This window comes from Puma concolor, chromosome A1, assembly GCF_028749965.1.
Source record: "Puma concolor isolate L17-30 chromosome A1, mPumCon1.1.hap2, whole genome shotgun sequence".
In the NCBI taxonomy this organism is placed as follows: Eukaryota; Metazoa; Chordata; class Mammalia; order Carnivora; family Felidae; genus Puma; species Puma concolor.
Window position 1 is genome coordinate 49,618,738 of NC_141667.1, and position 12,168 is coordinate 49,630,905.

Genomic DNA, 12,168 nt, shown 5'->3' on the forward strand with positions numbered 1-12,168 from the left:
TCAGCGCTGTCCATTAGAAATATAGTGCAACCACAAATGTGAGCCGCACATGTAATTTTAAATTTTTTAGTAGCCATATTTTAAAAAGGAAAAATAAACAGGTGAAATTAATTTAAAAAGTGTTTTTAATGTTTATTTATTTTTGAGAGACAGAGAGCACAAGCAGGGGAGGGGCAGAGAGGCAGACACAGAATCCGAAGAAGGTTCCAGGCTCTGAGCTGTCAGCACAGAGCCCGATGCAGGCCTCGAACCCACAAACCGTGATCATGACCTGAGCCCCTGAGCTGAGCCCTTGGCCTGAGTCAAGGCTTAACCGACCGAGCCACCCAGGCACCCCTAATTTTAATAATATATTTTCTATCATCCAATGTATCTAAAATACAATTTCAACATGAAATCAATATAAAAACATTTTTTAATGTTTTTTATGTATGTTTGGGAGAGAAAGAGAGCAAGCTCACGGTGTGGGGGGTGGAGCAGGGGGCGATAGAGGATCCGAAGTGGGCTCTGTGCTGACAGCAGAGCCCGATGCAAGGCTTGAGCTCACAAACCGAGATTTCGTGACCTGAGCCGAAATCGGACGCTTAACTGACTGAACCGCCCAGGCACCCTGATACAAAAATTGTTGAAGAGATAGTTTTCGTTGTTTTTTTCCCTAAGCCTTCAAAGTCTAGTGTGTGTTTTACACTTCCAGCACATCTCACCACGTTGCAGGTGCTCTGTGGGCTCCTGTAGCTGGTGGCTGCTCTCCATGCTGGACAGTGTACATTTAAATTATGTAACTTTCCTACCTAAAGCCTTTCAATGGCTGCCACTAACATCTAGAAAATACCTAGCTTTTTTACTGCAGCTGATGTAGTCCCATGTGATCTGGCCCCTAGATTAACCTTGTAAATTCCTTTTTGCCCATTGGTCTCCAGCATGCCTGCCCTTTATCCATACGGACCAGCTTTTTTTTTTTCAATGCTAGAAACACTCTTCCCCCAGATCTTTCCATTTTTAACATTTAGGTGTCCATCCAGCAAAATTGCTTTAGAGACGCTGTCTTTGACCTCCGAATACCAAATGATCCTGTGTTGTTATTTTCAGAGCATGAACACTCTGCATTCTGTACCTCAGTGTGAAAGATAATAATAGCACATCTAACTCATAAGGTTGTCGTGAAATTTAAAATGCCTGTGTACATGCATGTGTGCGCCTGAGAAGTAGTAAATACTATGCGGTATTTTCTCTTGCATGAAATTATTTAACTTCTCCATTTATTTATTTAGTTGTCAGTGTCTTTACCAGAAGTAAGCTCCATGAGGACAGGAACTTTGTATCCCCACTACCAGAATGTTCCCTGGGATATGGCAAGCATGCACTCAGTTGCTTTTTTGGTAAATGAATAAAAGAGGGAGGTGACTCAACTTCTGTGTTGCTTGCCTTTAACCTGGAAGTTCTGCTTTATGTTGAGCTTTTGTGGCTAAAAAGAAATCCGAACTTTGCTCTAAAGCAGAAAATAGTTTTATTTGAAATACATAAAATAACGCTTCATGAGTAGATCCTACAGTCTGAAACAGATGTGGCTGGGTGATTGGAAATCACTCACCATCATGTTTACTGGCCTTATTCAACTTTTATCCCTTCAGTGTCCTGTTGGATAAACGTTTTAGGGCCGAGTGTAAGAATTATGGAGTCATCATTCCATACCCGCCGTCCAACCGCTACGAAACGCTGCTGAAACAGAGACATGTCCAGGTATGGTGTAGAAAGCCGGAGCAGAGGTGGGACAGGTTAGAGAGTAGCTATGAAGTTAGTGGGGAGATCAGAGATCAGGACTAAACACTCTCCACCCTGCGTACTGCCCATGTGGGTTTCTGACCGTGGTGGGCATAGCACAGCCACAGAATCGGACAAATAACAAAGAGGCATTGGCATCGCATGGTTCAAGTTCTAGGCTTCTCATTCTGCCCCTAGGACACTTCTGTGGCGTAGTAGCCAGCAGAGTCTTAGTCTTCTTGTCATAAGCTGTGGCTCACTTCTTTCCGTCAGGACTGCCGCTCAGAAATGGGCAAATGCTGGTCTAAGGGAAGGCAGGCTACTTCATGCTTGAAATAAATTGTGTCAGCCAAACCCATGCTAGAAATCACAGTTTGGTCTTGTGAGGTTGGTTTCTGTTAACATTTGACTGCAAATGTAGAGGAAATGCTGCCAGGAGCTCAGAAACATCTCCCTGCTTTAAAATGTTAACATGAGCCAGGCAGGCAAAATACAAGATGCTCCAGCCACCCAACTCCTAAGCCCTGCTGTCAGCCAAGCAGTGGTGAAACGGCCTCTAGGCCATGACCTTTGTGTGCTTGGTACGTGGGCCACGGTGTTTGTGGAGTAGACCCAGGTGAAGGGCCATGGCTGAGAAGTACCCCTGGTAGGGAGGAAAGGGTTACCCTGGCAACCCTGGACATTTTCACTGCTCTGAGAAATCAAAGCAAAACAGAATTATGAGAGAAAAAAGAACGAGCTTCACTTCTGTCAACAGCAGGAGCTCAATGCTTTTCCTTCAACCTCTCAGGAAATTACAGCTATTAGTTACTGATGCAGTCAGAATTAGCTACAGGACATTAAATACTGAGGGCTTTTATGTGCACATGATGGCTGTAAGGGGTCTTAGTTGGTAGAAAATCTCCCAAAAGGGAAATCGAAAAAAATAAAATAGTTAAGAATTAAATTTTAAAAAGTTAAGAATAATCCTTGGGCACCTAGTAAAGTGCAGTGCACACAGCAGGCACTCAGTAATTGTTTATTGCTGTTCGCATAGCATCTGCAATAATCCCCGTGTGTGTGCCCTGATGGAAATTATCCTAAATTCTGTTTTCCATGCTGTAATCAGCCCTTCATTCTCGTGCTTCTACACTCATCCCCATAAGGGCACGCAGGACAGACGCAGGAAGAACCTCAGGGCTAAATGTAGGAGGCCAGCGTTGCATGGGATGCCAGAGCCTGTCCTGAGCCTTTTCCTACAGTATGAATGAATCACATTTTCGCTCCACTGTTTATATTTCAAATTGACAGGAAAGTTGAAAGAATAACACCATGAACATATATATACTCTGTAAGCAGATCCATGATTATTAATGTTGTACCACATTTGCTTCACTTTCTCTTATATACTTATTTTTTCTCTCTCACAAATACAGTAAAAGAAATAAAATGGTTAAGAATAATTATTAGGCACCTACCAAAGTGAAATATATGAATATATGTTTGTGTGTATACATATGTATGTGTGTGTATGTACATATACTTTATATATATATATATATATATATATATATACACACACACACACACATACACACATACAGATATAAAAAGTGCAGATAAATAGTATATAAATATGTGAATAGTGTATGATATGTATACTATAAATACGGTGTATATATAGTGAGTAGTATATAAATAGTAAATAAATATATAATCTATAAATAGGAATTAAGTATATATAATATATAAATATATAGTATATATAATTTATAAAAATATATATTTATATATAACATTAATATATATATGTTTAAATATACATGACCATTCAGCAAAACTGCTTTCGAGAGGCTTTCTCTGACTTCCTTTAAATATATGTACTCTTCTTAGCCATTCGAGAGAGTGATGACACTTCACTCATGAATACCTCAGCATGTATCTCCAAAGAATGAAGACATTGTCTCATAATCAAAATAGAATTATCATACTCAGGAAATTTGACAATACTCTTTTTTGCATAGAGTCCCCATTTGTGCTAGTGATGTCCTTTATGCTTTCAATCCAATTTTCTATCAGTGCATTGCATTTAGTGGTCATGTGCCTGTGAGAACCTTAAGTAACTTTTCTCTCTGTCTCTTCCATGCAGTTGTTGGGTAGATCAATTGACTTAAACAGACTCATTACCCAGCGTATCTCTGCTGCCATGTATAAATCCTTGGACCAGGCCATCAGCCGTTTTGAGAGTGAGGACCTGACTTCCATTGTGGTAAGGGACAGGGGGCCCATGGGAGTTCTGGTCTGGAATTCCTTAGACTTGAAGCCTAGCTACAAGTGTTGTTAACCTAGTACTGAGCTAGTTAAAGAGAAGCAGTGAGTCTCTTTCCCAAATGAATAGAGCAAGAAATGAATGAGAGTCACCTTACCCTCCTGATTGCCTTGAGATCTCTGAGATGACCAATGCTGGGGCACAGCTGCTTTTCCTTTGGGCTTCTACAGAATCAAGAAAGTAGGGGGGTGGTTCTGAGAGCTAGGGAAGGTTGCACAACAGTGAGGGTGTCATGGGTGTGCAGTAGTATAGGTCCCAGAAGGGCTCTGTGCTTGGTTTTTTAATGCTCTGCTGTTGAAATTTTAATGCTCTGCCATCTTGAAATTCTTAATAATTTTTTTAACAAGGTTCCCACTTTTCCATTTTGCACTGGGACCTGCATACTATGTAGTTGGTCCTGATGCACAAGCATGGGACAGGCCTACTTTCTTCTATTAAACAGTAATTTGAGCTACTCTCTGCTGACTCTTCTTCTCCAGGAATTAGAATACACTTGATTGACCAGTCCTGAAGTGAATCAAAGGAGGACTTTAATGCTTTCAAAAGCAGATGAGTGGAAGGAATGAGAGAAATAAAAAATCACCATTAAAGCACCATGGTGACAATTGTTGTGAGCAAAATCCAGCAAAGAATGCTGAAATTAGTAGGCAGAGCTTTGAGAAGAATATTTTATGATTCCTCTTATTATGAGGTCCCTAGAGTAGTAAAATTCATAGAGACAGAAAGTGGGATTTTTATTACTGGGAACTAAGAAATTGGTGTTTAATGGGTACAGAGTTTTGGTTGAGGAAAATTAGTTCTGGAGACAGATGGTGGTGATGGTTGCAAAATAATGTGAATGTACTTAATGCCACAGAGCTATACACTTAAAAACGTTAAAGTGGGGGCACCTGGGTGGCTCAGTCCATTTGGCATCTGACTCTTAGTCTCTGCCCAGGTCATAATCTCACAGATTCATGAGTTCAAGCCCTGTGTCGAGCTCTACACTGGCAGTGTGGAGCCTGCTTGGGATTCTGTCTCTCCCTCTGCCCCTCCACCTGCGTTCTATCTCTCAAAATAAGTAAATAAACATTTTTTAAAAATGCTTAAGATGGTAAGTTTTATGTTATATGTTTTACTATAATTTTAAAAATTACTTGAAAATTAAAAAAAAAAAATGAAGAAGCAGGATTCTTGCACACATTATCTTCTTCAAAATATTTATTAACTCCAGGGAAGAATAATAACTGTACACTGGGGAAACTTGGCAGATACCATCTTAACCAAGCATCAAAGATTAACATCACCAGTATTAACAGATATTCATGTATCCCCTGTTATGTATTCTTCTGTGGTATTCTTGCCAAAATGCATGTTCTCAACCTAATCATGAGAAAATATCAGATAAATTCCAATCAAATCGCATTTAAAAAAAAAGTGAACAATACTTTTCAAAAGCATCCAGATCATACAAGACTGAGATTAGAAAATGTTAGTGATTGAAAAAGACTAAGGAGATATGACAATTAAATGCAATGTGAGATTCTGAATTGAATCCAAAACAAACAAAAGGACCCTCGTGAAGAATCTGATGAAATCTGAATAAGGGGTGTCATTTAGTTAATAGAATTGGACCAATGTTTATTTCCTACTTTTGATAATTATGATTAGGTAAGATGTTAACATGAGGAAATTGGGTCAAGGATACACAGGAGCTCTGCTTTTTCACAACTTTCCTGAAAGTCTAAAATTATTTCAAAATAAAATTTGCTTTCTTAGGTGGACAAAGTGGTTAAAAACAAAAAAAAAAAAAAACAATAACAACAACAACAACAAAAAACGGTGACTAGGAATGAGCGTCTAGAGTCAGAAAGACCTAGCTAGGGTCCCAGTCCTGGCCCTGCCACATACTAGCTGGGCAGTCTTGGCAAGTTACTTCACTTCTACCAGCCTGTTTCCCCATCTCATGATGGAGGAATATTAGAATTCACAGTATAGCATTTTTATAAGGATGACTCTTTACAGCCTGGAAGAGCTTTGCATAGTACTTTGCACTTAATAAATTATAACTTCTCTAAAAAAAAAAAAAGAAGAAGAGAGGAGCATAGAAATTTGGGGCTAACAATGAAACATTCTCAGAGTGAATTTTCAGTAGCATTTCTTAAGAGGACTTGCCCCTTAAATGCTCACCTAAGTCCTGGGTCAGTGACTTTAAGAGATTATAATATAGCGTATGTTCTTCTGGGAGATCTATCTTAAGAAATGGATTTTACGAAAGGAAAGAAGGAAGGAAGGAAGGAAGGAAGGAAGGAAGGAAGGAAGGAAGGAAGGAAGGAAAGAAAAGAAAAGAAAAAAGAAAAAGAAAAGGGAGGGAGGGAGAAAGAGAAAGAAAGGGAAGGAAGGAAGGAAGGAAGGAAGGAAGGAAGGAAGGAAGGAAGGAAGGAAGGAAGGAAGGAAGAAAGAAAGAAGGAAGGAGGAGATTATTCTTTGTTTATGCCAAAATGTTAGCAGTGATTATCTCCAAGCGGTGGGATTTTTGTTTTCATCTTTGTTGTTTATCTGTATCTTCTTGTTGTCCAGTAATGAATGAGCCTATCTCATGGAAAATCTGTTTTGAGGTGTCGGTGGGTGTCCATAGCCTCTTCCCACTCCTTGAAAGGCACTGAATGTTCTTTTAGCTGGGAACAAAATCAAAACAAGCAGTGAAAGCTGGTGTTTATCAGGTGAGGGCAGCCCCCAGGAGAGTAGCCACTTCCTGTGAAGCCCAGGAAGAGGAGACCCCAGGGATGCTCTCTCCTGTGGGGTCGGGAGGCCCTCATTGGCCTTGGCTCAGAAGCTTCTGCCTCTTCTGAGAAACAAACTGAGGAATGTGCTCCCTTCAGCCCTTCCCTCCACCTTAGAAACTCCACTCTGAGATGAGAAGGCGGCTTGATGCCAAGCTGGGAGGGTGGCAGGGATTTCTCAAGCCAGTTGTCCTCATCCTACACAGCTGAGCAAATAGATTCTCGGAGAGCTCTGATGCTGAATTGGAGGGCTGGCAGCTTGCAGGCTGTGTTTTGTTTAGGCTATAGAGCACATTTGAAATTTTGAGCCAACATTTAACATTTGGAAGAATTTGAATAAAACTGCAGAAGCTCTGGCAACATCACACCAGCCTTTCCAGATGGCAACAATTGTCTAGAAATGACTAGACGATCCCATCAGGTGGGTTGTGCTCTCTTTAGCTTGCCCCGAGCCCCACTGGTGCACTTCATTCCTGTGTATGACCTTCCATGCCTTGCTGCACCTGACTTTGAGACCCCTGTTCTTCTCGCCTACCTGGGGCCACAGAGCAGGTCAGCGGTCCAATATGGCTGACACTCAGTCTTTCTGGTTCCCACCAAAGAGCTCTTTCTACTCTTTCACAGAAGTTGTCCCATGATGTGTTTTATTTCTTCAGTTCTGCTGCTCTGCGTTGCTCTCAGTAAACTGGCTTGACTATAGAAAATTCAGACCTTCTCAGAAGGCACCTGAGCCACCCACATGGCCTTGTAAACCTTCTGTGCCTTGATGCACTGGGTTCTGCATCCCAGAGGCAGGTGCCCTCCTATGATTTAAAGGCCAGAAGAACATGGCTGATGCCAAAACAGTTTGAACTATATAACAAAAATCTCAGTGCGGTTGCATGATGGAAGAAGTAGATCTACATTTCTAGGAGCCCCCCCCCCCACATCAGCAGAGCTAAGAACTCCCTCCGTTGGTCTCCCTTGTAAACACTGATACACATTTGTGAGGCTCTTGAAATCACAGAGCATTAGAACAGAAATTGTTCCCTGGTTTTTTATTTGCAGTTGTCTGCCTAGTAACACAGTACCTCAGTGTACCAAGGGACTCAGTGAGCTCGGAAATAAAATCATTAGCATTTACTCATTTTATTTTATTTTATTTTATTTTATTTTATTTTATTTTACCCATTCTAAGTGAATGGGAACAAAAATAATAGTCCAGCTGGCTATGCCCTAACAGAAGCAGAGAGGTGATTTTCTCTTTCTTCCCTTCATTTGCTTCACGGTGCACAGTGACTGGAAACATATTCTTCCAGTTGCCATTCCAGAACTAAAATCCAGATTTTCCCCTTCTTTTGAAAGACCCTGGGATCTGTCATCACTGAGCCCATTCTGAAGAGGCAATACCTGTATGGAGTTAAGTGGCGGCTTCACCCTTATCTGGACAGACGTTTTGCCACAGAGACCCAGCCCCAGGAATCCCCCCTGCTTCTGACTGTCTCTCTTGCCTGAGCTGTCAGGCCTCTATAGCCATTTAGGTTCGCAAGCTTTGATGCAGTTCTATACTCCCAATTTAGAGCCATAGAATCTGAGTTTCAGAAAGGCAAATCTCTCAGATTCTAAGCATAGTCTGGGGCCTCTACCTGACCACACTCTGAACCCCAACCAGCATTAGGGAGGTCTTGTGGCTGATGAAAATAAAATTGATTCCCTGATATGGGGCTGCAGCCTGTGACCATAGACACCTGAACTCCACATCCCAACCAGTAAGGCTGGCCCTCTGGCTGTCCCACTTCTTGGCCACACTGGTGAACTGCCCTTGCCAGTATTCATTGAATTTTTATATTGTAAAACATCTTTACTTTAACCATTGTTACTTTTCAAAGGGCTTTCTTGGCAAACTGCTTCTTTACTCCAGGCAGCTACGTCATAGGGGCCTAAACATGTGATTTGACGTCAGAAGACCTGGGATCACCTACTAAACCATGTTCTATATTCCCTGTGTGACCCCGGGCAAATTACTTCACCCTCTGAGCCTCATTTGTCCCCTCTATGAAACAGGAGGATCTCAAAAAAGCACTTCACCACAGCAATATGGGGGTGTCCTAGAGCATCAAAAAGAAGGATGCCTTCTCTCTGCATAAGATTGTGCTTTGATTCTTTTTGACAGCAGCACAAGGGACCAAGCCAACCCAAAGGGGTCCACTCTCCTTTTACTTGCCAACAAATGCAGTGACCTGTTGTATCTGCATATTGTCCACTTTGCTCCCATTCTCTGCTTGAAGGTAGGGTTCCAAGCAATCACATGGGCCCTTGGTTCATGGCTTTCAGCTGTACCTTCACCAACATGAAACCAACCCTGTGACTGAGAGACACAAGAGGAACCCAAAGGAGGGGGCATTCTGTCCCCAGCTATTTTTTTAAATTTCTATCGTATACAGTGGTTAAGAATACGGACTTTGGAGCCCAACTTCCTGGATTTGGAGTCAAGCTATTTAACTTCTCAAAACCTCAGTTTCTCTGTGCATAAAGAAAACCATAATGGTAACCATACAGGGTTTTTTGAGCATTAAATGAGTCAACACACATAAAGTGCTTAGGATACTGTTTGGCACATATTAAACTGAACCGTATGAAACTACTAATACTCAACAGTATTTAAAAAAAGACCAGTAGCTTCACATGGTCTGACCTAATTGTAAGTACTTAGCGAGTGGTAACTCATGATTGCTTTCTGCAGGACAGAGACAGATTCTCTGGTGACAGCCAGTCAGACCTTTCCTTTTGTTGACTTGCAACACTGAGAGGGGAACTTTTCCCTCACCAATATGGGAACTGGAAAGCAAGCAGGCATGCTTTCCACCCAAGGGACGAACAGACAGGGGACTTGAACCTGGTCTGTGGTCCCCTTCCCAGAGCAGGCATGCAGCTTCCCTCAGCACAGTCTGGCAGTCCCTCCTCCAAAGAAGAGCGTGTTGTCCCATGTCACTGTGGGAGCCTAGTCTCCACGTCAGCAGCTGGGAGGTTGTCTGAGAGGCTCTCCCCCGCTTGAAAGGAATCCATAAGATAAAGTGGTGCAAGTGTAGAGGATACGTGTATGTCCTCAGCAGCCATGGGCTCTCTCTGGCAGGAGCTGGAGTGGCTGCTGGAGATCAACCGGCTCACGCACCGGCTGCTGTGTAAGCACATGACCCTGGACAGCTTTGACGCCATGTTCCGGGAGGCCAATCACAACGTGTCTGCCCCCTATGGCCGCATCACCCTGCACGTCTTCTGGGAGCTGAACTTCGACTTCCTCCCCAACTACTGCTACAATGGGTCCACCAACCGGTAAGGGACTCCCTGGGCCAAGGGGGCTGGGGTGGGCTGGGGGTGGGGGAAACAGTTCCTTCCTGCAACAGGCATCTTTTGGAGTCCCTCTTGTGCTGCAGGTGGGGATGCCATGGTGACCAAGCAGACACCTTCCTGCCTCTGAGAGCCTCCAGGCTAGAGGAGGATGCAGGTGATCCAACAATCACACAATAGATGTACTGTTAGAAACAATAAACTTGGAGATGGAAAAGAAGCCCCCAGCCATGAGAGAGCAAATAACACCACCTAATCCAGTCTGGGAAGTGATGGGAACCTCAAGAGAGGCTTCCTCCTCTAAGGAAGTAATGCTTGAGAAGAGATGTGAAGGATGAGTAGGAATAAATACGATGAAAAGACAGAAGAAGAATATTTCAGACAAAGTCTCTAAGGAACCTAGAGAGCCTGGTGAGGGTGGAACAGATGGGATGGGGAATGGTGCCTTGAAAGATAGTGCAGGACCCAGGAAGAAGCAGGAACCAGACCGTGCACTACTCCATAGGCCAACATAGGATCCTGCATGGTGCTTTATGATCAGATGGTACCTTTATGAGGACATCCACATGCATGAACACATTCATGCAAAACAGGCATACATGTGCATGACGAAGTGCTGCGTGTCTCCTGCAAGGTGCACACAGCCCTGGGTCAGGCACCGAGGTGAGGACATACACCTAATCCCTCATCTCCACAGAGGTTCAAAACCTGACAGAAGAGGTGAGATGTATTCACGCACAATGCAAGTACGTGAGGGGCACCTGGGTGGCTTAGTCGGTTAAGCGTCTGACTCTTGATTTCGGATCAGGTCATGATCTCATAGTCATGAGAAGAAGCCCCACATTTGGCTCCACATTGGGCATGGAGCCTGCTTGGGATTCTCTCTCCCCCTCTCCTTCTGCCCCACCCTCACTGACACGTACACACACACACTCTCTTTCTTAAGAAAACACAAGGCCATGAGGATACACAAACATGCATGTGTTTACAGGTCTTCTCAGTACTCTCAGGGCCTGGCTCAGAGCCAGTATTAAATTAGTATGTGTTGAATGAATAGAAGGGTCTAGGAGGAAACCACAGATGAGCCTAAATCCACACACTTAGCAAGACAGACTTCCAGTTCTGTAAAGATTTGGGACTTTTAATCCTCTTGAGCAGAGATCTGCAGACTATCGCCCACAAACCACATCTTGTTGCCAACTGTTTCTGTACAACCCATGAGCAAAGAATACTATTGACATTTTTGTATGGTTGGGGAAAAAATCCAAAGAAGAATTCTAATTTGATGACAAGTGAAAATTATTTGAAATTCATAAAGTTTTACTGGAACTCAGCCGTGCTCATTCATCTACAATTGTTTTTGGGTGCTTTCACACTACCAGCAGAGTTGAGTAATGGTGACAGAGACCATCTGGCTTGTAAAGCTGACAATGTTTCCTATCTGGGCCTTCACAGAGTTTGTGGAACCCTGCTCTTAAGAAGCCAAAGTGGGTGGATAGGGAAGGATCAGAGCCCCAGAGAAGGCCGTTTTCAGGCCCAGCCAATTGTCACTTCTTGCCTATGTCCTTGTAAGCGAGCCATAAACCCAGAGTCTAGCCTGGGAATCTGGGCTGCAGTTTTCCCATCTATAGAAAGGAGACACTAGGGGAATGAATGGGAGCATGTCAGAAGAGTTGTGTCTTTATAGGCAACCACCTAAGAAACAGTGTGGTTGCACCTGGTCAGGAGGGGCTCTGGCGAGGCTGTGTCCCGTGAAGAATACTCTTTGGGCCTGGTTAACGCCCTTCCCCTCTCTTTTCTTCTGCTAGTTTTGTTCGAACTGCCATTCCTTTTACTCAAGAACCGCAAAGAGATAAACCCGCCAACGTCCAGCCTTATTACCTGTATGGATCCAAGGTGAGTAGTCTTGCCTGTGTCCTACTTCGAAGAGGGCTAGTGAGCAAAAGCAAACAGAAAAGTGTTTCCTGAATCAGAAAAGTAAGAAGATGTAGAGATAAAGAGGCAGTAGTG

General features: G+C 43.1%; 1 protein-coding gene across 6 annotated transcripts in view; it reads left to right on the plus strand.

Moving 5' to 3' along the window:
• Nucleotides 1-12,168, plus strand: part of CYFIP2 (cytoplasmic FMR1 interacting protein 2) — a 128,863-nt gene that overhangs the window by 61,630 nt on the left and 55,065 nt on the right. For all 6 annotated transcript variants that reach the window (XM_025924187.2, XM_086702937.1, XM_086702950.1 and 3 more), the window contains 4 exons: nucleotides 1,632-1,740; nucleotides 3,890-4,009; nucleotides 9,944-10,143; nucleotides 11,967-12,054. In XM_025924187.2, coding sequence (XP_025779972.1) covers nucleotides 1,632-1,740; nucleotides 3,890-4,009; nucleotides 9,944-10,143; nucleotides 11,967-12,054 — 517 coding nt within the window. The remainder of the gene's footprint in view (nucleotides 1-1,631; nucleotides 1,741-3,889; nucleotides 4,010-9,943; nucleotides 10,144-11,966; nucleotides 12,055-12,168) is intronic.